This window comes from Callorhinchus milii, unplaced genomic scaffold (assembly GCF_018977255.1).
Source record: "Callorhinchus milii isolate IMCB2004 unplaced genomic scaffold, IMCB_Cmil_1.0 Scaffold15, whole genome shotgun sequence".
Classification (NCBI taxonomy): Eukaryota; Metazoa; Chordata; class Chondrichthyes; order Chimaeriformes; family Callorhinchidae; genus Callorhinchus; species Callorhinchus milii.
Genome location: NW_024704756.1, coordinates 14,814,684 through 14,837,984, shown reverse-complemented (window position 1 = coordinate 14,837,984; position 23,301 = coordinate 14,814,684). Strand labels below are relative to the sequence as shown.

The following is a 23,301-nucleotide window of genomic DNA, read 5'->3' as shown; positions in this document are numbered from 1 at the left end:
CAGCGTCTCTGACTTTGCAGCACTGACCACCCACCACTGCACTGGAGCATCATCTTAGAATATATGAGTTCAAAATCCCGATGCGAGGTTTGAACGCACAAACTTCTGACTTGGAGACGAGTGTGCTACCGACTGAGCCGGGCTGATTCCCTATTTGTTTGGACGTGGTCATAAATCGTTCATAGACTGACGCAGTGTCTCGTCTGGGTTCTGTCACTCTCTTAGTTTTGTACTATTTTATCGTTCTTGCAAGCTCCTTAATTCCCGCAAATCTCTTGCTAAAGCTTCACAGATTATTCTATTTGAATCAATCTCTCAGGTGAAAGTGAAATTTATTTTCAAGAGCATTCTGCTTCTCTCTTTCTCTCTGTCTCTCTCTTTCTTTCTCTCTCTCTCTCTCTCTGTCTCTCTCTCTCTCTCTCTCTCAGCATTCACGTTGTTTCCCGACACTTTGCACTTCATCTCACACATTATAAATGCTCGCTAAATAATATATTGGTTTACAAAAAATCCTCATCTACAAAACAATCAGTTTCCTATCTCCTATACAGCTCCTTAAATGGGAGTTTGATTAATGGTGCTTCCCTTCCGTGAGGTTTTCTTTTTACGTACACACACATACACACACACACATACACTGACAGCAAATGCATTCACATGATCTGCCATTTACAAACCATGTGGACTGGAAGCGGAATGAGTCAAACCGTCCGGGAAGCAAACTCATCAATTATGAAGAGCGACTGCTCCCATTCCGTGAAGGTCGTGCAGGCTTACGATAAAACAATTAAGGAAAGTGATCGGCCCCCCCCCCCCAAATCGCCAGCCTCGCACCTTATTAAAAGGAGCTCGGAGCTGCACGCCTGGAACCTTGAGCTTGGGTCGTTACTTGTGTCTTCGATTGAGAATCGAACGCCACGCTCCCCCTCCACATAGACGGTCACGAGCCTTCACGGTAAACCCTGTGAGGCGCTTTGAGATGCAAGCAAGGTGCTCTGTCAAACGCAAGGATTATTTTACTGATTAAAAATTGCTGCTTGTCTCACGTTGCGACTTTCAATTCACACAGTCTAGGCTGACACTTCAATGCAGTGCTGAGGGGGGGTGGGGGGTGGGGGGGGCGGCGTTGCATTGTCAGAGGTGCCGTCCTTCGGGTGAGATGTTAAACCGAGGTCCCATCTGCCCGTTCAGGTGGACGTTGAAGATCCCAAATTCGAAAAGAGAAGGGAGTTTCTCCCCGTGTCCCAGCCAACAATCCCCCAGTTAAAATCAGTCATTCACCCCATGGCTGTTTGGGGGGACATTGCTGTATGCAAAATTGGCTGTCGTGTTTGCTTACAAATGCACAGTCTCTACACTTTACAGTAACCAGCTGTCAAGTGTTTTGAGATGTCCTTCCCACGTGAAAAGTGCCATACAAAATGCAACGATTATTGTTGTTATTATTAATTAATTGTTGAATACATTAATAATTAGTAATAATATCAATCCTAATCATAAATATAATAGCATATTTACAAAGAATTCTAGTAGATTACACTGTGCTGCATCAGCCGCGGAAGGCTTACAACAGTGGGACATTTAAGTGATCATTTTCCCCTTCCCCCTCCCTTCAATGTAAGAGAATAATTGAAATACTATTATCTACCCAGAGATGCCTGGGCTCCAAGCACATTATACTTCATTACAGTATTATCAAATCTCATCAAATGTTCAGTGGAGTTCAAACTGCATTTCACCAGCTAAACACGATAAGTACAGTACTTAGTTTCCAGCGAAAGCTGACATATCATTCACAGTATTCACTTGGCTCATTACAGCAAAAAAAAAGTAATTAGTATAAATTTAGATGGTGCAACTGTCGAAGCGTGTATCACTCGTTAATCATTGTGGCAGGAAAACTTCAGGTAACTTGGTTTTCAGTGGCAGCAGATTCCTCCTGTTCAGTGATAGACTATGTCTGGGGATGGAGGTGGTGGGGAGGTAGAGGAGAAGGTAACTAGGGAATAGGGTAAATTGTCACACAGGGGGAAATCAGGTAGTATCGTTCGTTCACTTTGCGGCTGTTTGCATGACTCTGCTGTGTCCAAATGGTCACTGCATCTTTCAAGGAAATCCTGTAAAGTGCTTTGAGGTGAAAGACGAAACCTCAAATGCAGGGATTGATTATTAATTATTATTATGATTATTCTTATTGTACAGGCCTGCTGTATTTCCCTCTGCCCCCTCCCCGCCACCATCACCGGCCAAGCATTCAGTCACTACGCCCCCTAAGCCCCTGGGATTCCTTGCCTCCATCCCTCCGCCAAGACCCCTCGCTGCGTGTCTTCAAATACAATCTGCACACCTACTTCTTCTACCGTGCCTACGGCCACTGCTCCCTGACTCAGTGCCAATCATTCTACTGTTAAGCATTCTGAGGCATCGCTTGACATGAAGGGTACTGCATAAATGTTGTTGTATTTCACAATTATTAATAATAATTCCAATCGACAGCCAGAATGTAATAGCAGAAAGGGTGGTGCTTGCCGTCAATACTCACTGAAATAAACTGCCTGTTAAGAGAGGACAATTGGATTCCAATAAAAAAAAAGCTCATTTTTCCAACCTGTTGTTATTCGTGTAAATCCACCTATTCCACGGTGACTCTCGATTTAATCATCAGGGAATATCCTCAGTGGAATAAACAACTAAACTAAAGTCTCTCCCTTAGCTGGAATGGTCCTGAGTGAGATTTGCTTTGATAATGGATTTTCAACGCAGGTTTTTTTTTAGTAAGTACCTTGAGGTCAGCCATGATCTTATAGTTGGGCGGAACAGGCTCGAGGGGCTGAATGACCTCCTCCTGTTCCTACGTTCCAAAGAGCATTTTGTGAATATTACCAGCACCCCACAAGGCGCATGTTTTAAGTCTTAAGAAAATGACGCCAATTAATAGAGGCATACGAGGGCATGGTGGCTCACACGTGTATAAATATTGGTCATCTCTCTCTGCTCGTGTGAGATAGCATTCACCAGTGTGCAAAAAAAACTAATAATAACAATAATCCTTGCATTTTGATATAGCGCCTTATCACCTTATTGAGGCATCTCAAAGTACTTCATGGGACAGCAGGGAATGCAAAATTCACTGATAACCTACAGGTTTTCTTTGCAAAATGACAGCATTGCACAAAGGAGGCAAATTTCGATCGAGATTTTGAAAACATCTGACAGGTCGAAAGGGTGTTTGGTGGTGTGGGAAAGTTGGCAATGCGGGCGGGGGCACAGTTTCCAACGGATGATGACAAGACGTCAGGGCGAATGGTTCACGGGAACGCCTGCCGCGGGATTCCAAGTGACTGGCGGGTTTTGCCAGAGAGAGAAAAAAAAACAAGGAGTGGGTCGTTCAGCTCAGATGCAAAGGGAAGAGCAATGAGGGGAGCGGGTCTGCAGATTCACACCCCACTTTCTCCCTCTCTACCCCCTCTTCCCTCTCCGTCCACCGCGCATTTGATCTGTTAGGAAGGGGGAAACACACTGCCTCCCTACGAGCAGTCGTGGATTGAGTGACCGAATTACTATTCCGAGAAAAAGTTCTTTCGGCTTTCCCCCTTTACGGCTGAATCATAGACACTTACGGCGCAGAAGGAGGCCATTCGGCCCCTCGAGTCTCAAGGCCAAGCTGTCCGTTCAATCCCACTGCCCTTCCCTGGAATATGCCCACACCCTTTTGAGCTCGTTTGTTCCACTGTACTTGTCTGCAGAGGGAATCGTTGTCAGAACACATCCCACGTGCAGAGAAAGGGAAGCCACCTCAGCCTGACACTCTGAACACCAAGATGAGCACATTACGCTTATGTACCAACATTAAAGCATAATACCATAAGTTTGGCAGTGACACTCAGCTGCTCAGAGTTCTGCTTTATCTCCCCTATAAATCTAACAATGCCTTTATGCTATGTGCTGCCTTTGACAAGTTGAAAGCCTCTCGCTGCTGTTTTGATAAGAGGATGAGCTTTTATTGTAATTTTAGAATTCAGACGTTTCACCCAGATATCAGAATCGCATTGTCACACTGTAGAGTCTGGTCTCAAGTGACATGTCCTGGCAATAAAGCTTAAACCTGCACCGCACTGATCATTTCCATAATAGCACTGCCATCCTGTGTACACAAACCACCAAAGGTGTGATGTATCATTGCCACAGCAAACACCTGTGTGACATTAAAATAAGTCCGACATTAAAGCTTATTTTCCACGGGATCAGGATTCACCAGACCAAACCTCTCTCACTCAGAACAAGCGAACCAATGCGTAAACTGCGGATTTCGCAACAGTTTTTCAGCCGATCGGTGGATGGCTCTTGTCTCGATTTTTGAACAGGGCGTCACCAAAAAGAACCTCACACGTTTGGGTGAAAAAGCAGTTTCCTAACAGAGAAGCAAATCTGTTTATGAACGGGTGCAGCGTACAGAATTGGCCTTCAATTATACCACATTTCCCCTTACTTATAATATTTAGGCTTTGAATACGGTCAAGCACGGGGCAGACTGTACGAGACCCAATGCTGAAGGAATTCATTGAAAAGAAACCGTGTTGAAGCTCGGACAAATGCTCGTACCTTGTGCGGCTTCTTCCATCGTCTGCCTGGCCACCATGTCCTTCTTTTGGCTGTTGTAGCTCATTCTCAGTTCTTTGCTGTACTCGTGGAGGGTTTCCCTGGAGTTGTAGGATTTGCCCGGGCTTCTATCATCTTCACTCTCATCTGAGGAGCTGGTGTAAGCCAGTTCCATCTCGCACCTGACTTTGGGCAGCGGCTGGTAAGGTTTGCAGTCCTTCTGGTCCATTCCTTGTGAAGCTGGCTTGGAGACATTAACACAGGGAGCTCCACATTGTCAACCCACAGCGACCTGGAAGACAGAGGGGAAAGAACACATTAGGCTTGAAAAACGTCCTGGAGTGCAGGCAAAATCTTCACTGTCAAACTGAGATAATGCACATTTGTTAATGATATGTGTTTTATTTTTCACAAATACTGTTGTTTTGCTGAGATACGGTTTCCTGCTACAAATTAATATGTACATAGCACGGATGCAGGCCATTTGCCCCAATGCTGAGCAAAAGAGGAGGGTTTTCTCTTTAAGCACTCTCGAAGAGATAGTCCTTGCCAGTGTTTTTTACTCCACAAGAAGCCCTCTACCATTCTTACTCCCCTCACTTATACCCCTTATATATATAATATATGCATCAATTTCTTCTTAAAAACAGTGATGCTCTCTGCTTCAACCACAGCTTCTGGCAGCAAGTTCTGCATTCTCATCACCTCTCATCGTGAAGTTCCTTCTAGTTTCTCCTAAACTCCCTATCAGATCCACCCCTGGCCATCTTACATTTACGTCCCCTTGAAGTGGACTCACATTTGATGAACCTGCACTGGAAAACCCATCAATAGAAAACCTAATACCTAAATCTCCAAGTTAATTTTTGTGCAGTAATAGACATGGCTGAGAGAAAGAACAAGAGAGAGAGAGAGAGAGAAATAGTCTGAGCTGATATTTACACAGATGAGGCTGAGCATTGAGTTAATAAACACTCTCCCTACTTGAGCAAAGAGCGGTTTGAAATCAATGTGCGATTTATTTTTTCAATGGGCAGACGGATGGATATTTTGTAAGTCACTTGTGTTCACAATGACAGAAGGTCTCCAGTCTATGACCTTTTTTCTTTTAATCAGCAAGAGCCCCATTATCACTAATTTAATCTTATAAAATTGTTACTTGGAACTATCAGTTCATTTTTCCAAAGTGGTGCTATTTTCTGCTATACAATCAATAACAGTGTGACTGAATCCACAAAAGAAAGAGAGAGAGAGAAAAAGATGATCAACTTTGTTAGATACAAAGCACTCCACAGTATCAGTTCTTAGATTCTCCAAAGATATTAGAGGTATGCGTGACACCTGGCGCTTAGAGGAACTGTGTTGTTTTTAAGCCAACGCAGCCACTTTGTCACCCACAAAACATACGGTCAGTTTACAGTATACGCTGTGAAGCGTTTTGAGACATCTAGAAGACGTGATGAGGCACTATATCAAATGCAAGAATTATTCTTATTCTTTACAACAACAACTTGTACGTACGTAGCGCCTTTTAGGCAAGACAATGTCTCGGAGCGCTGCATAGCAGCGGGGTTGGACGCTGAGCATAAGAGGAGGAAGGTGGTGGGGAGGTGAGTGTAAGGCGCTGTCAAAGAGATGGGTCTTAAAGTGAGATTTAAAGATAGATAGAGGAGGGATTTTCAAAGCACTATATTGGGAGTATCAGCAAAAGCCTCTATGTGTTCAAAGTCCTGACTGACGTGGGGGGCTTGAACCCACAAACTTCTGACTCAGGGGCGAGAGTGCTACCGACTGAGCCCGACTGACACGTACGCTTGTACCAAACCCCAGAAGAGAACAGGTCTAGTCTGATGTGAGCCAACAGCAGATTCTCACTCTCTCGTCCCCGTTGAGAGATGGCAAGCTTCCATTGGTAGATGACTCACTCAAGATGGGCGAGTGGAGAGCGGTAGATTCTGAGCTTGAAAACACCTTGTCCCTTGGCTCTGCGAAGGAGAATAGCTCCTCCAGCTTGTCACACTGACCTTCACACCCACCAAATTTTTTAATATATATATAAGCGATGAAATTTTATCTGGACACCAAGCTGAAATCTTTCTGAAACAACCGATTCAAGCAATCTGCACAGATCCACAGTTCTGCATGTCTTCCTGTGCCTATGTGGAACACTTCGCTGATCGATATCTCGTTGCCAGTGTCAGCACAATGAATAAAGTTCTTTAGAGACAGAATTGAGTGACCTTTGCACAAGCTACTTAATGCTTTTTTTTTGCACAAAGGAATCTTTCTTTTGTGACCTTTCTGTCAGCTCGCTGACAAGAACAATACCTGTGCTGGGAACTGTGCACAGTACCTCAAAGATTAACTGTCCAAATCGCAGTGCGCAGTCCACTGTATTTCTCAGCAAGCAAACTGGGTTCATTAACAGCTCAGGAAGATTTCTGAAAACTGTCATGTAGTGTACATCCAGCCCGGTTACTCCTGGATTATTTTTCCCACAAAGCTCTGGATGCTGTTGCTTTGAATACACTTTATCACAGCACCACTTTGCCAGGCGCGTTACTTTAGGCACCTGAGACTGAAACTTGTGACCTTCCAGTTGAGAGTCAAATGCACAGCCAGTTGAGGTGCCGAGCCAATTCCTACAATAGCGAGCATTTCTTTTTCTTCACACGTTTCCCCCTTGCAGGCATCTGGCCAACTTCCATCGATCTCCAGCTGAGAGAACAGGGCTCACTGGCTTGCGTGTTCCTCCCAGGCTACAGGCGACCATGCTCCAATTCCTGCCCGTCAAGAATCCTTGGTTAAAGTGGGCCAAGGCCGTTTCGTTCCCGAACATGAAGCCATCGCTGCTGACTGGGTCTGAGACGCTATCCTGCGTGGAGGGTGCTATGTAAGTGCAAGTTGTCGTCGTCTCTGCGACAACACAATCGGGAGACAACACAATTGGGAGCCAACGCTATGACTCAGACAGATCATTTCAAGTGATGGGGACAACCCTCCCTCCCCCAACCCTCCTCCCCCTCCTCTATTTACAAGCATTAGCCACAGTTTGTGAAAAAAAATGTTAAATTGTTTACCTGCTTCTTTTCATTCCCCACCTTAAATGCCTTTTTTTTTAAAAAAGCCCCCCCCCGCCACCTGTTAAAACAGTGTCCCTTATTTCCATGATTTTTATGGAGGGAGGGGGGAAAGAGGAGGGGGGCAAAAAATTCCCAGATGTTGTGATCACTGGTGCACTTTTTGATGTGTGAGCCTCACCGATGCTGTAAATCTGTTGTAAAATCAGTGTGTTGCGAAGAGTCTGATTGCAATTAGTCTCTATACTACTGGCGGCTTCAAGCTCCGCCACTGCTAAGTGCTCGCTGAAATGCTACCTGCATGAAGGGCACTATCCAAATGCACGTTGTTGTTGTTTTTGGTCACCTAAGGTGCGGTCCGCAACACTAGAAGTGTTTTCCTCGTTGATCTGTCTTTTCCTCCCGGGTGGATTTCCAGAGCCAGGCATTAAAGCAATAATGAGTCAGAATTTCTTGAAGGTCTTCATAAAGCAGAAGCTTATAGATTGTGAGGCTTCTCTGAGTGACGTCTCAACTGGATTGGAGAGAATAAAGGCCAGTTTAATATTGCCCGCTGTGTCAATCGCTTTTAAGATGACCAGAATGTCCGCACATGAAACGAGTGAATTAAAAAAAACTAACGTTAGAAGATAAAAGAGGAAGATATGAATACCATTAGCAAGCTTAATGAGAGCAAGTGACCTCTTCGCACTATTCAAGACACATTCGGAGATTCTACCTGTAAATCTTAGCAGAATGTTGCCTTTGAAATGTCAAAGACTATGGGCAGATGTCCAAGGAGGCACCTGGAACTTTTAGCTCACGATGTTTCGGTGAGAAAGACAGCGGTGCTCGGGAAATCATAAAGGATAATAATAATAATACTAATCCTTGCATTTGACATAGCGTCTTCGAGATAACATTATGGGATATAGTACAAAGGTAGTTCCGACCACCAGGAAGGTGGGAGGTGAACTAGATGGACCTTGGTCTTTTTTTTCCCGTAGCGTTATGTTGTTCGAGATAATAAGTCGGGATGATAAAGAACCTTTCGACATCCAATGGAGGAGCGACAGGTAGAAGGATATTATTCGTAGAATTGTAAAAAAACAATCTGCAACTAAACATTTCGACAAACTAAATGAGCCGAGAAGGACGCACAGATAAATATTCAGTGACGTGCAATGGGGTGCTGAGAAAAAATAAATGGCTTCTAAGAAATAAATGCAGGTATCAGATAGTAGCACTCTCGCATCAAGTCAGATAGTTGTCACTATAATCTAGAGTAAATCGCTTTGAGACACCCTCTGATGTGAAAGAAGCTATATCAAATGCAAGCATTAATTATTATACGACAGGGGAACAGGAGTGAAACATTGAACTTCAAAGCTCTCTGAACAGCAGAGGGAAATCTGCTGCACTTTTTCCTCTCAGAAACACTGTGGAGACAGGTTGAGATGGTGAGACCTTTGCAATTCCAAGCCGCTCTGCTGTCATCTCCTATATCTGTACCGCAGATACTGTGCAATAATACTTAAACTTTTTTTGGGTTCAAATGAGAGACAAGACACCTGGCGCTCCAGGATACGACCAGAGATTAAAAGAGTGGGAGCGTAGAAAAGATAAATCAGGAAGTAGTGCTCTGGGACTTGGGATTTAAAGGCTTGCAAAGTGCAGGAGACAGGCAGAAACAGACAGAGAGAAACAGAAAAGAGTTCCATGCTTTATTGATCCTGGGAAAAGATTGAGTTGAGGATACAGTCGGTCCTGATCATAATGCAACGAGAGGCAAAGGAAACAGATAGAGAGCGTAGCCTGGCACATCAGACAGATTAAGAGAAACGTTCAGAGTGTGGCTACAGCAGCAAAGAAAGAACGAGACGAAAGAGAGCAAATGCTTTGGAAGCTTGACCTAAGAGAGTGTGTCTCATATTGCAAGGTGACGAGAAATGGCCGTCAGGAATATTGTGAGGAAAGTGGGATTCCCAATGGTGACAACAACAACCTTCACGTGGGGTAGCGTCCTGGAGTGCTTCAAACTCCAGGACGCTATCCTGGGCTTGATACTCTTGGGAGCAAATATGATGGGGCATTAAGTCACCTACACGCTCACGCTCATTTCCTGCCCTTGAATCAGTAAACATTTTATCCAGAACTGCTACCGATCCACCTGCAAATGGAAAGTCTTCATGCCTTGGGATTTTACAATTGAAAGTCATTGAGAGTTTGGGGCATGAAAATGGAAACCATAGGAGCTTTGCAGACATCAGTGCAGATGAAAGATGAAACCACAAGCTATTATTGTTTGCAGGTGAACAATTATGCACATCTGTAGGGCTGCGGAGGGAGCACTTGACATTGAACTCATTCTCTGCTGAGAATAGACACACCTGCAATGCTTGACTAATGCATTGCGTGCCACCTGTAACCTTCCCTTGGCTGAACACTTTAGCTAAAGCACCACATTGGATTCCAGGTGCCAGTAATGTCAATGAGCGTACCTGTTCAGCGATGCACGCGGGAATCTAAGCAGTAGAGGGACCGTAATGGGCCACAGGACAGACAATGCAATAACACAAGTCTGTGAGTGAAGAACACATTGGGAGATTCTCAAGGAAAGAATTAAACAACGTCCTATTAACAAACAATTGAACAACCACAGAAGGCCCAAGGCAGCAAACCAAAGAGGACTTACCTCTTGGATTCAATGCCAAACTGGATGAGTTGTAAGTTGCTGTAGTTAATCAATTACATTTGACATGTTTGACAATGAATCAAGTGTCCCAAGAAATAATAATCTTGCATTGGCATCGTGTCATCGAGACGTGTCAAAGCGCTTCACAGAATATACTGTAAAGTGGATTTTTTAAATAAATAAATTCAATATATATATTATAGGTTTATAAATCTAAATTCAGGAAATGCTCAAATGTTGACTTTCAGGAGTTACATCTTCAAATGGATGAGAGAAACTGGGTGTAAAATGACATTTATCGTTGCTGATCCAGGTTTCATTTCCAGCAGCCAGCTAGCATCCAATTATATCACAAGCCTCAATTTTCTTTATAAACCGCACCTGTGAAACCTTGTTCAATCTCTTCTAAAAATTCAAGTCAGTAAGATCCAGTAGTTTCCCCCTCAACAACCAATTTGTGTTACCTTCTCAAAGTGAAGCATTAACCATTGCCTCTGAATCCATGATTACTGCTTATGGGCTGTGAGCTCTTTAAGATGACATCAGCCTTCACCGAAACAGACTAATTGGTTCATAATGTGCCCTTAAAGCTTTCACTTTGATCATCAAAGTAGTAAAACCTCTCCAAAAGTAGAAAATTACCTTTCATTCCTATTAATCTGAGACTTCAATGAAATTTCGTTATGTAGGTGAGATGTTAACAGCTCTTCTGTGTCCAGGGTCACAGATAGTACACAAAAAAAGATAGAGAAAGGTGCTCTCAGGTAATGATTCATTTTAGATGTCTGATGAAAAATAGCATCTGACCTTTTTTGGCTGGTTTCATTGCCCAATTCTTAAATGTCATTTTGTTCCCTACAAATGCTGGGCAATTTAGTATAAATTCTAAGTGAATTTATTACTCAAAACATCATTTCTCAAAGCTTGCCAGCCAACCGACGTCACACAGGCTCCATAAGGAAGCAAAGCATTTCATTGAAATGCACAGGACATGGTCAGAAATTACATTTGGGTGCTTTACTGTGCCATCCGCACTCCCCGTGATGAAAATGATGGATGACTCCTATCTTTTTTGTCTATCTTTGGACTGTAAAATAAGTCTTGCTCAAGCTAGTCGGCGCTCTGGCCAGCCTGCACGTAGAACACAGTCCTGGCTGCTGTCAAGTTTTTTGTGGTCAGCCGGGTGTCTGAAACTTGTGTAAACCCATTACCTTAAGAGTGCTTAAGAGTGTTCAAATCAGCCTGAGAGCTCCACATAAGTATACCACTCACACAGGAAGTTTGTCGACATACTTTGAAATATGTCATAGCTCCCAGATGAAGAGGACGTAGGTTCAGGATCCTATGCTGTTCAAACGGTTAGAACAGCAACCAGGAAGTAATTCTTTAACACATTGGTTAACAACAACAGCAGCATCTTGCATTTATATAGTGCCCCTCATGCTGGGTAGCATCCTCGAGCGCTAATCCGTAATTTAATCCATTGTTGAAGCAATATAGTTACCAGGAAAGGTGACTGATGNTTTTTTTGATTGAACAACAACAAACAAGGAAATTACATTTGTAATTATGTCGGGAGGACGTCCCAAGGCGCTGGACAATCACTGAAGTCAGGGTATCTCACACTTATTCAAGAAACAGTTTAATGCTACAATGGAAAAGCAGTAGGAATGGTTTTCTGGCAGGATGAATGCCACATTCAAGAAATATAAATGAATCGTCGTTACGTATTTTTTTCTCTCGCACTGCACGAGTAAGGGAATCCCATTTTCCAATTTATCTCTTCGGAATTTTTAAAAAGTTTGTTTCCGTGGTGAAAGTTACATTTATCGCTCACAAGCATTAATTGATGTGACATTTCATGGTTCGATGTACTTTCAAATTCAGTTGAGATTGAGAAGTGTGGAGTGCGTCTTTACATTTCAGTTGGGATTCTCGCACCATATGCATATGCAGCTGATTGATGTCGGCCTCAAATTTTGTAAGGTCGAACAAAGATGCCAGGAGCCACAGTTGTTATCTACCATTTACATTAAAGGTAACCCAGCAGCAATGCCAATAATAGTTGGTTCACTTTGAAAATCCTGGCTTAAATCCTTGAGTAGTTGTCCCCTGGGTCTAGATAGCCTCAGGTGTCACTTTCAGTCTAGACAATTTGTACAAGCCTTTTAAACATGTGTCTGTAATGTCTCCTCCTGGTTTGATTATCATCTTCTTGTTCCTCACAATTCCTGTTGCAAGAGTGATTTGAGTGGCGTGTCCTTCTCTGAGCAACTGTGGAGTCCTGTAGCTCAGTGGTTAGAGCGCTCACCTCGCAAAGAAGAGGACCTGGGTTTGATTCCCGGGCAGGGCAAAACATTGGCAAGTTTCCTCATTCCACACGCCTCGGTTTACCTAGCAGTAAGTTGGAACCTGGTTGTTAGTCGATTGGCGGATCTCTTTTCTGGGGGTAATAATCCCTTCAAAAAATAAAAAATTTAAAATAAATTGGTCACTTCAATCCACGGCTGTTCGTGGGACTTTGCTGTGCGTAATTGGCTGCCGGGTTTCACCCACAAAAATGTACAATTCACTTTACAGTATATTCTGTGAAGCGTTTTGAGATGCTTCGATGATGTGACAAGGTGCTACATCAAATGCAAGGATTATTATTATTATTATTATTTTGATACCTTTTGCATACTCTAAGTGTTACTGACTTTAACTTGGCCTTACTGCTGACAGTGGTTGATACGGAAATTTGAAAATCAGAGACGTGCATTCCTCTGCTGTTCCGCCTTCCAATTATCAGTCCAGTTGGGATTTAATCTCTCTGGAGTCAAACACTGTTGCTAGTGCACAGCACCCTGGAAACTTTTGAAATGGCATTAATACACCATGTGCACATTTATCTTTGTTTTTTTTAAAACAAAACACGCTACTGTGAGGATCAGGTCCTCAAAATCGCTAAGACCGATAGGAAAATGTAGCCCTAAATTACCAATTATCTGGAGCTGAACAACTGAATCCATTAAGGGCTGAAATGGTGCTGATATGCAGGCAAAATATGTACTGCAGTTTAACAAGCATTAGTACTCGATTTGGATAAGCGGTAAGTCAGTCCTCAAGGAGCATTACAACCGAACAAAACACATTGCCTAACAGATCATTCCAGCAGAATAAAAGGCACTTACGTGTTGAAACGTGTAATGCAAAGTCTGTCTCAAGAACTTTCTCTTTGATCGCGCTTTCTGTCATCTCTCCCCTCCCCTATCTTCTTCGGCTTAAGACAGTGTTAAGCGCTCTGAGACGTCCTCCTGATGTGATAGGCGCTGGGTAAAGGTAAATTGTATTGTGTTGCAAGACGACTGAGAATGGCGAAAGGCTACCGTGCAGTTTTTGAAGAGCGACGCGGGGTACAGTTATTTTTTCCTCCAGGAAAAATATGCGGTTGTTGTGCAATGTGGGTGTAGAGAATATCAGCTGGGTGAGGAAGTCTCACCTTGCAGAGTTAGGAAACTATTTGTTTAGATGTAAATCTGATTGCATAGAAATAATTAGTCCCTTTGGTGCTTGCGAAGTTACGGCGGAGGGATTAAACAGGGTTATACCGACCATTGAAATAATAACCGGAAGACTTGGGGCTGTTTTCAACAATTTTCCAAATGATCAGATGTGCTGCTTATGATCTGTAAATGCATATGTTTTGAATACCCACAACATCGCACTCTTTGCATTAATTAATGGGCACTGTTAGGGACACTCCGTAAATCAAATAGAAAACATATAGAGGATAATAGATACTTAGACATTCTATCTTACGTGAAGCACGTTATACATGTGTAAGTTCTTATTTTTTTAAAAAAGTCTGTAGATTGTAAGAGGAAAGGAACGTAAATGGAAGTAAGGTTGGAACAGGGATTAACGTTGGAATCAGGACCGTGAGATTATATTACAGCCTTAAAATCACTCTGGGCTCCTCCTCACCCATCCCTCCCAACACCATTCACTGCATGGTCTGAGCAGCCCTGCAAGCTCTCCGGGGCGCTAACCTGCATGAAGGGGGCTCTATAAATGCAAGCTGTTCTTGTTGTTAAGCAGCCAGTGTGCCCCCCATCACTGATAAATGATGACATCTGCAATGAAGGGCTGATATCTGAGGAGTAATTGACGCAAGTGCATCATTGGAAATTTATGATCGATTACCAAGGAGTGATGCACAGAATCACACACAAAACAAAATAAACAGGGGCAGTAATTACAAGGTAATTATGGGCAGGGGGAGGCAATGGGACTGAACGGATGACTAGCTCTGAGAGCCGGTGTTCCCTCAATGACCCAAATGTCTTCCTTCTGGACTGCAACTCCCTCTGGTTCTATGGAGGTTTGAACGGCCCGACCTGGACGAGAGCGCTACCAAACTGAGCCAGGCTAACAATAACGCAGAATACTGACTAAAGAATCCAGAAACAAAATGACCGGTTACAAACTTTATTACTTCCTGGCTCCACAGCTCGTGTGCTGTACTTTGCATGATTTGGGTTCTGAGAGGTAATTGCTCGCGACACTGACGAAACTCAGAAGGCTGATGCAGCCTAACTGGAGCAGGCTTTTTGGTTTTTTTTTCTTCTCTCGAGATGCATATCTCCCGACTTGTCAGATAGAATCATGCTGAAATTCCAGGAGCCAATTAGAGCTTTTCAGGCAGACTGTGCCCTGTCACTCTGCGTTTGACAAATATATTCGAGCCCCTGTCCATCTCGGCAAACCGGCTGATCCTTCAACTACCCGAAGCCAGTCAGCAACGATGCCAGTGGCTACTGAAGATCTTGTCAGGGCCACTTTGGATCCGACATGTTAGTTTGTCATTGGTGACAAACTGAGGACATTTCCAGCACATCATGTTTATACACTGAATCACCGAGTCCTATTGATTTGGCGAAGCTGGAGTCAATTTGTTTTCTTTCAGGTTGGAAGTTTGCAAAAAAAAAACCACGTCTGCTTCTGAGGCCAGTGGTGAGATTCCAAAACTCATTTCGATCATATCCTGATTGCAACTTGGGCTTATCTACACTGTCTAAACATTGTGCGGTCAGCCTGACTCAGGTGCCTCTGTCACCTCGGAGTCAACAGGTTGTGCGTTCAAGACTTGCGTCGGTCTTTGAATTCGCACCACAGACTACGCTGACACTCCAATGCAGTGCTGGGGTTGTTCTGCGTTGTTAAAAATGCCGTCCTTCAGGTGAGACATTCAACTGAGGTCCCGGTCTGCCTGTTCAGGTGCATGTTAAAGATCCGGTGGCACCATTTAAAAAGAGAAGGGAGTTTCTCCCAGTTGTCGTGTCCAACAACCCTCCCAAATAAATGATCGTTTGTGGAACATTGCTGTGTGGAAACTGGCTGCCGTGTATCCCCACAAATACACAGGTCATTGCATCACACCAATTAGATTGTGTTAAGTTAATTAAGGCTGAACGTCATTTGTCCAGTTGGCGACAGAACTGCTGGGGAGCTGACATGAAATATCAATCAAACATTGACAAATGTGTAATTTATGTTGATTGCGGGTTGCTGGGTATCTATAAATTTCAACCATGCCAACCTGATGAAAATACAAATGGATAGGAGCAATGAGTAAACAGAGGAAATCTATTAGCATTAATTATATCATAATGAATCAAATTGCAATGCGTTGATAATTAGATTGAGAGTAGACTGCTCAATAAATCTCTTTTGTTTTAGGTTACACTACAGTCCAAAACAACTTCGAAATCAGCCAACGTGATGAACGAATCAATGTCTCAAAGCAATCATGAGTGAGACACCCATGAGAGACTTATGAAATAATTTCTTACGAGACTGGTACAATGGGAGCTGGACATTTAAGCATTATAGAGATAAAACAAATAAAATATGCATACCCCATTAATACTCCGTTAATACTAGATGTTTGCTACCCCTCACAGCTGATGTTGCGCTTTGGGGAGGGAAAAAGCTTAGCACATTTTGACAAAGTGAACGGATAATGGAATATTCCGATATAAATGCATTACAATTTACACTCAATGCTATTACGATTCAGTTGAAGGGTGGGAGGGGTGGGGGTTTAAGAACACCAAGGCTCAATAGCTTTGGAACGCAAGGTCTCAGACGGAACCTTACAGGGAGGGGTATCCAAGATTTTAAACGAGATTGAGAAAGTAAATCCAAAACGAAAAACTTTCACATAAGACCAAGAGACAGCAATGCAAGAGGACACAGGTTCAGAGATGCAAAGGGCCATTTCAAGACAGATACCAGGAAATCTGTCTTAACCCCGAGGTAATTAACGACTAAAATGGATTGCCAGGAAGAGTGTTTGAGGCCAGGAAGCTGGAATCATTTCAGAAACTGTGATGGGAAAACATTAGGGACGCTACTCTGAAAGATGAGATCAAATGGGCCAAGGGGCTTTCTTAATCACAACCTCTCTTACGATCTTCTGCGAGAGAGAGAAAGAGAGAGAGAGAGAGAATGGTGTAGCGTAATCCATTTTGAAATGCTATTTTCATTACTTTAGGACAACCAGTTGGACCCCGATAGACTTTTTTTGGGCAATCTTTGTTCCACGCTCTTTCGATCAAATGTCAGAACCCTTTCCTGAATAAGATTTTCTGATCGATGGTATCAAGCAACTAATCACACCTTCAGCACAGCGAGTGTTAAAAAAATTGTGCAATCAATTTGTCTTGTCCCTGCATATGCACAAGAAACACCTTAATAGAGAAAAATCCTACATTTTTAAATTGCTTAATATCACTCGTGTTTGCCTACAGAAGCAGAGCCTGCACTTGACAGTAATTAATTGAGGAGCACTTTTGAGGTGTTTCAGTGTGTTAAGTCGCTATGAAGATTGCAAGCTCTTCCTTTCACATCACTGACCAGCTTAAAAAAAAGCCCCTTGGCTAAAAAAGGTCGAAAACCAGAGTTTTAGAACTTCTTAACAAGTACAGCGCCCTAAATGATTTCACTACGTGATTGGTTTGTCATCCATGGTGAGTTTTGCGTGAGTTTTGAGCGGTGGGAGAAAGGCAATGTGGTTGGTCTGTGATCCAATGAGACCTTGTGTGCAGAAAATGGGTCTAAGTCCCAGTTTAGTGCATTTTGCAAATGGCAGAAAAATCGCATCAGGAAAAGGAAGGGATGAGAAAGAGAGAGAGAGAGAGAGAGAGAGAGAGAGAGTGCGAGGGGTGGGCAGGGTCAGAATCTAGCTTTACAAAAGCAGTAACAATTTGACATTTGTATAGCATCTTTTGCGTTGACAGGACATCACAAAGCACATCACAGAACTGATTGAGATTCCGAGCTGCGGGCGGAGGAAACTAAGGAAAGGGGGGGAGTGGGAAAGGTGACCAAAAGCACAGTCGAAATGAAAAGACTTATGGACCGTGGCAACACAACACAGTGCACGCAGATTGTGCTGAGCCACTGAGACAGCAGTAAGGATCCTAATTTTGAAGTCAAAGTGCCGAATCCCCCTTTTTTTTTATTGTCAATCAAGCCATTGCAGCCTTGAGCTTCAGCTGTTGCGAAGCTAAGTTTAATGTCAGCATTTTCAAGATGAAGTAATTACTCTAAACAGCAGTTTCAAAACCCAATGGTGGACATGACGCACCTTAGGATATAGTTGAAGGACTTTGCCAGCGTAACCCGGGAGGGAATGATTGTGCCACACCTCGCTCACTTTCATTAACATTTGAAAAGTGATGCAGCCGTTGGCTCATCGCTTTAGATGGAACCAGATCACGTGCGCACTTACGATTTCAAAACTGAAAGGACTGCAATTCCTGGCAAGCCAGAAAAAGACTCATTTGCCTGTTGAAAGCCAATCCTACACATGCTAAAAGTATAGATAGAGGTTTGACACATTTCCACTGCTGCGAATTATGTGAAAAGCTTCGATCGAGGAGCATCGGTACGTTATAAATTATGCCGCTTTGATACGACGAGGGAAACCTTTACTAAATATATTCCTTAAGTCACACATCTCTCAGACCAACCCCCAGAAGAAGTTTTCACTGATCAGGTGAAATTAGGGTTTGTTATATTTAGCCTAATAATAATCCTTGCATTTGGAAACGTAATTTTCCTGTCGGGAGGATGTCTCAAAGGACTTCGCAGGATATACTGAAAACTGTAGCGACTGTGCATTATGTAGGCAAACACAGAAGCCAATTTTTGCCCAGCAATGTCCCCCAAACAGCCATGAAGTGAATGGCCGACTGTTGCCAGAGAAATTCCAGGCACTAAATGTTTAAGCTCAGTTTCATTGCATCCTAACCTACAGGAGACTTCAGGATAGACATTGCAACGATGCAAAGAAAAATCAACAGTNAAAAAATGGGTTTTCGATCTTTTAATGGGATGCCTGGAGGGTGTATGAGCTCATGACGCTGATTTGCTACCCTTCCAGCTGGGAGAGAATGAAAGTGCCCTCACACGACCGGATAGTTCGCTAACACAACTAGAAATCACTGGGATATTCTCAACTGTCAATTTTATTGCTTGGTTGAAGTTTTCCATCCTGCAAGACACTGTGTTGAGATGAAATGCTGCCTTTATGGTTATAACATGCCTGTTGTCTTTCTCCCTTGCTTGCAAGGAATATTTTATTCAAGTGGCAAAGGTTCAAAAGCAACCCATGAAGAATAGAGGCAAAGTGACTGACAGACAGTCTGCAGCTCATTACCAAGTTGCACAGCACAAATCAGTCTGTAACAATCACCTTTGAGACTGATTTTAAACGCACTTTATGGCCAGTTGAGCCCTCGGTGGAGGTTGAAAGTCATTCATTTATTGTTGTCATCATTAGGCAGTCATTTTAAACAAGCAGCGGAGAGCGAGTATTGTGGGCTAATTGTCCCATGGTAGAACTGGTTGATATTTTCAAATGGTTGTGAAGAGTCCTATGTTCAAGCATTCAGCAGAGTCACTCTCTAATTGGAAACCCCATTGAATTAAAAACACAATCAGTGGGCGCACTCCATATCATTAATAATAATAATAATAATCCTTGCATTTTATATAGCGCCTTATTACGTCTTCTAGACATCTCAAAGCGCTTCACAGCATATACTGTAAAGTGAATTGACTATGTTTCTGGGTGAAACGTGGCAGCCAATTAAATTTCACAAGAGGCAAGACATCTCTCCCGGGAGGATGGACGACTTCACCAGCCTTTTGGATTCACAGTAAAAAAAAATTGCTGCATCTAATCGCCCATTCATCACTACTGTGCTGCCTTACCTGGAGAATTGTTTTTTTTTGTAAATTATCTGGGGCTGGATTCCTGTTTAGCATTCCTTTGTGAAATCTTTCGTTCCTTGAGGCTTCTTGTGTGGGGAATTCTGGGCTCCTGGGAGAGTTGAACCCTGAATAAGGAGTCAAGTTGGATTTGAGATGATTGACTGTCCAGCTCCCAACCTGAGTGCGGTGATAAGGAGTTTCTTTCGTGCCACTAATTGAGTCTACTTCTCACATTGAGTACTGAAGAGCTACTAAACAAGGCAAGGTGTGCGGTTCAAGGTAATTTTTTTTTAACAGACGGCGTAATTGCGAATGCCAATTAATGTGAGATCTCCCCGTTGTCTGGCAGAATGTGTCAAAAAAAAAATCAACATAACTAGGTACACACTGAAGTCCCATTCACAGGTGAGCAATGCTGCCCCAGTTTGGATGTTCAGCTTAACGAAATGCATTTTTAAATGCATTGCTCAGCTGAAACAAAGCATCCAGGCTTGCATCCCTGCCCGGCGGTGAAACAGATGCGGTTTGAGTTTGATTTGTCTTCTGATGGGAGCGCTTTGGAAATTTATCTCAGTCAGAAATTTATTCAGAAGCGGCTGCGATTTCATTCTGTTGACTGACTGAATTGTTGAGTTTGGATAATAAGTCTTGCAAACGCAGCAGCCAATTTGCACACAGCAAACAGTCCTGCAAAACAGTCGTGAAGCGAATGACCAATTTTGGTCAACTTTGGGCTGTGAGCCTGTGGCTTGAACCCACAAGCTTCTGATCCGGAGGCAAGACTTGTACCAAGCAGTCACGCGGTTACTTTTGCCAGCGCGAGTTTCTAATGGCAAACTGAGTGAGTTTCGCAAGAGCCCAACTTTGAACTGCGGCTCATGGCTTGGGATGAGACATGTGTTTTCTAAAACTGTGACTGGAAGTAAACACGAGCTCCAGCGGATCCTGGATTCAAAGCTGACAATTTCTCTCACAGCCAGCGCCGTGCAGAATGCCTAGACGTGCGTGCTGTAAACCAGATAGGTTTGATGTTCACTACAGCAGAGCAGCTGGTGGGGAAAGGGAAGCAGCCTTGTAAGTGATGGAAAAGTCAATAGTAATTTCTGTCACATCTCGCATATGTTTAGCTGTCACATGGTTGGCTTGTCTGAAATGGGATCGAGCTCAATACAGATACGTGAGTCAGTGCCATCAATTACTTGGCAAAACTTTCTCATGTACTTAAAAGTCTTAAATCCAGCTCAATCGTTTTAATTGCACTAAAGCTTGGCTCCAATGCTTCAATATATTCCTTTTTGTTTGGTCTTTGACAATGTGGAAACTACCACATATGACTGGAAATCTGGGGTGGTTTGGGATGGAACGTGCGCTCACATTGGGGGCAAATATTTGAGGGTTCGGGGGGGGGGGGGGGGCAAGTTGTCAAGGGCCAAGGCATGGAAGAACTCCCAGCATTCAACTATTCAGAGTTAAATCAGGGAAAACCACATAGCTTTCCATTGGGGCTAGTAAGTTGCCTGTTGCTTATTGGGAAGTCCTCCCATGAAAGGCCCTATACAAATGTAATTTTGTAGTGTATTGTATCATCCAGCTGGGAACACTCCATCCATTAGAGTGTTGGCTTGTAGGGGAAACAGGAGTTCAGTGGGAAGCTGATTCCTTGGGATTGATACTTCTTCATGAAGACAGTTGGCTCTTCGAGATTCCAAAATACACCAAAAACTAGGAACTCAACCAAGTTCTCAACACAGTCCTCTGCTGTCTTCGTCACCTGATTACGCTTGCTTTAGGTCTCGTTGAATGACGGTGAGCTAAAGGTTGGATAGGGCCCACAAAACATACAGTCAATTCACTTTATAGTATATCCTGTGAAGCGCTCTGAGACGCCTCGAAGATGTGATAAGGCGCTATATCAAATGCAAGGATTATTATTATTATTATTATCTTCTGTGATGGGTTCTCAGCACGAGAACGAGAACGAAAATCAAAACTCCAAGAATGGGGGGGACACAATCTCCAAAAAAAAATCAGCAACATCAAAATCCGAAAAAGTTTCAGATGTGAATTGTGTTTGAATAGAATAAAAAGCAGCGAATCTAAAGCGAAAGACAGGACTCTGAGAGACTTCGAAGAACCGTAGAGAAAAGGTTTGAATAGGATAGAGAGAGAGAGAGAGAGAGAGAGACTGAAAGCAATCGTAAGAGTCTGGCCCAATTATGCTCAACCATGTTTTAGTAGGTGTTTAGAAATTAACTTTTAATAACCGCTATTAGTTTGGTCACTTGAAATCTTTTTTTAATAGCAATAAAAACACCCTGGTCTTTAATCCATATACTGAAAGGGAAGTCTCCTGTCCTCAGCTAAGGGTTTATAGATCTTGAAGCAGCGCCTGACAGTACAAAGCCGGACTCCATAAAGAAATTCAAATGAGAACATCTTATAACTCGCAAGAGAGTTAAAATTAACTCCAAAGCCCAGCACGCATCAATGCCCTGTCAGCACACATCCAGTCACTTGGGTACTCTCGCACAGTCACTTTAGGGACTGTGGGAAGCTATTTTCTCGGTTTCCAAAGTAAAACATTGAACATACAGGCTCATAAATCATTAAGTAAACGGAGAAAACAGTAAATGAAATACACGTCAGTCTACATTAATCATTGAAATGCCCCACTAATTATTAATTCCCTTAAAGAGATGGGAGGAGAAAACTCTGGTGCCCTAAAATCGCTACAAAAGTCAATTAGTAAAACAAATGAAACAGAGAGGATATCTGAGAAAATAGCACGTGGGAGGATGACAATAAACTGTTAGTTAATGACTGCAGGAGGTGTGAAATTCAGGACTGTGGTCGATGGAAAATGTGTTTTTGATGCATGTTCTCAACAGAGATGTCTTATTTGTGGACTCCACAGAACACAAAAGTGTTGTCAAAGCCCCACCTTGCCTACGTGATCTCCTGCAATCTTAATGTCCCTGCCCTGCCACCTGGCCTGCTTTATGTCACCTTCCTGATGTGCCCAACCATCAGTGGTTGATCTTTTAGTCTTTCCGATGCCATCTTCTCTCTCTCTCTCTCTCTCTCTCCTCGCCCCCATTCCTCCCTCAAATTCTTAAGACCTTTTTATATTTTCAACCGCACTTTCGATCACCTTTCTCTTACCCCCCCCACAACCTCCTAACTTCCTCCACGCTCAGCTCGGGGTTTCGGGTCAGCTGTGCGAAACATTTAGAGAGAAGATACGTCGTGTTTTTCACCCCTCCATTTTTCTCTCTTTCTCTCTCTTTCTCTCTCTCTCTGTCTGATACTTTGCATAAGATGTTGTCTGCTGGCAAAATGCTGAGGGGAATGGCAACATAGATAGAGCACTGGAGCATGTCAGTAATCTACACTGTTCCAAAGAGCCGTGCACACAAAGTCCTGGAGTCGCCGAAAAAGCAAAGCAACTTGTGAAGAAAACTGAATTGGAACGTTAAATGAAAACAAACCAAAATACATAATCATAACCACTTTACAGTACATCCCTTGAGACGTCTCAGCGATGTGATAAAGCGCTCTGTCAAATGGAAGGATTATTATTATTATTATTACTATCTCAGTACATTTCCGTGGGCTGAAATCGCCAAAAGCAGGCACGACAAGCTGTGCGGGAATGTCTGCGCGTAAAGTGAATGCGTTGTAATT

General features: G+C 43.1%; 1 protein-coding gene across 1 annotated transcript in view; it reads right to left on the bottom strand.

Annotated features, from left to right (window-relative positions):
- Positions 1 to 23,301, bottom strand: part of tenm1 (teneurin transmembrane protein 1) — a 224,442-nt gene that overhangs the window by 159,762 nt on the left and 41,379 nt on the right. The window contains exon 2 of the mRNA XM_042340827.1: positions 4,603 to 4,891. Coding sequence (XP_042196761.1) covers positions 4,603 to 4,828 — 226 coding nt within the window. The 5' untranslated portion in view covers positions 4,829 to 4,891. The remainder of the gene's footprint in view (positions 1 to 4,602; positions 4,892 to 23,301) is intronic.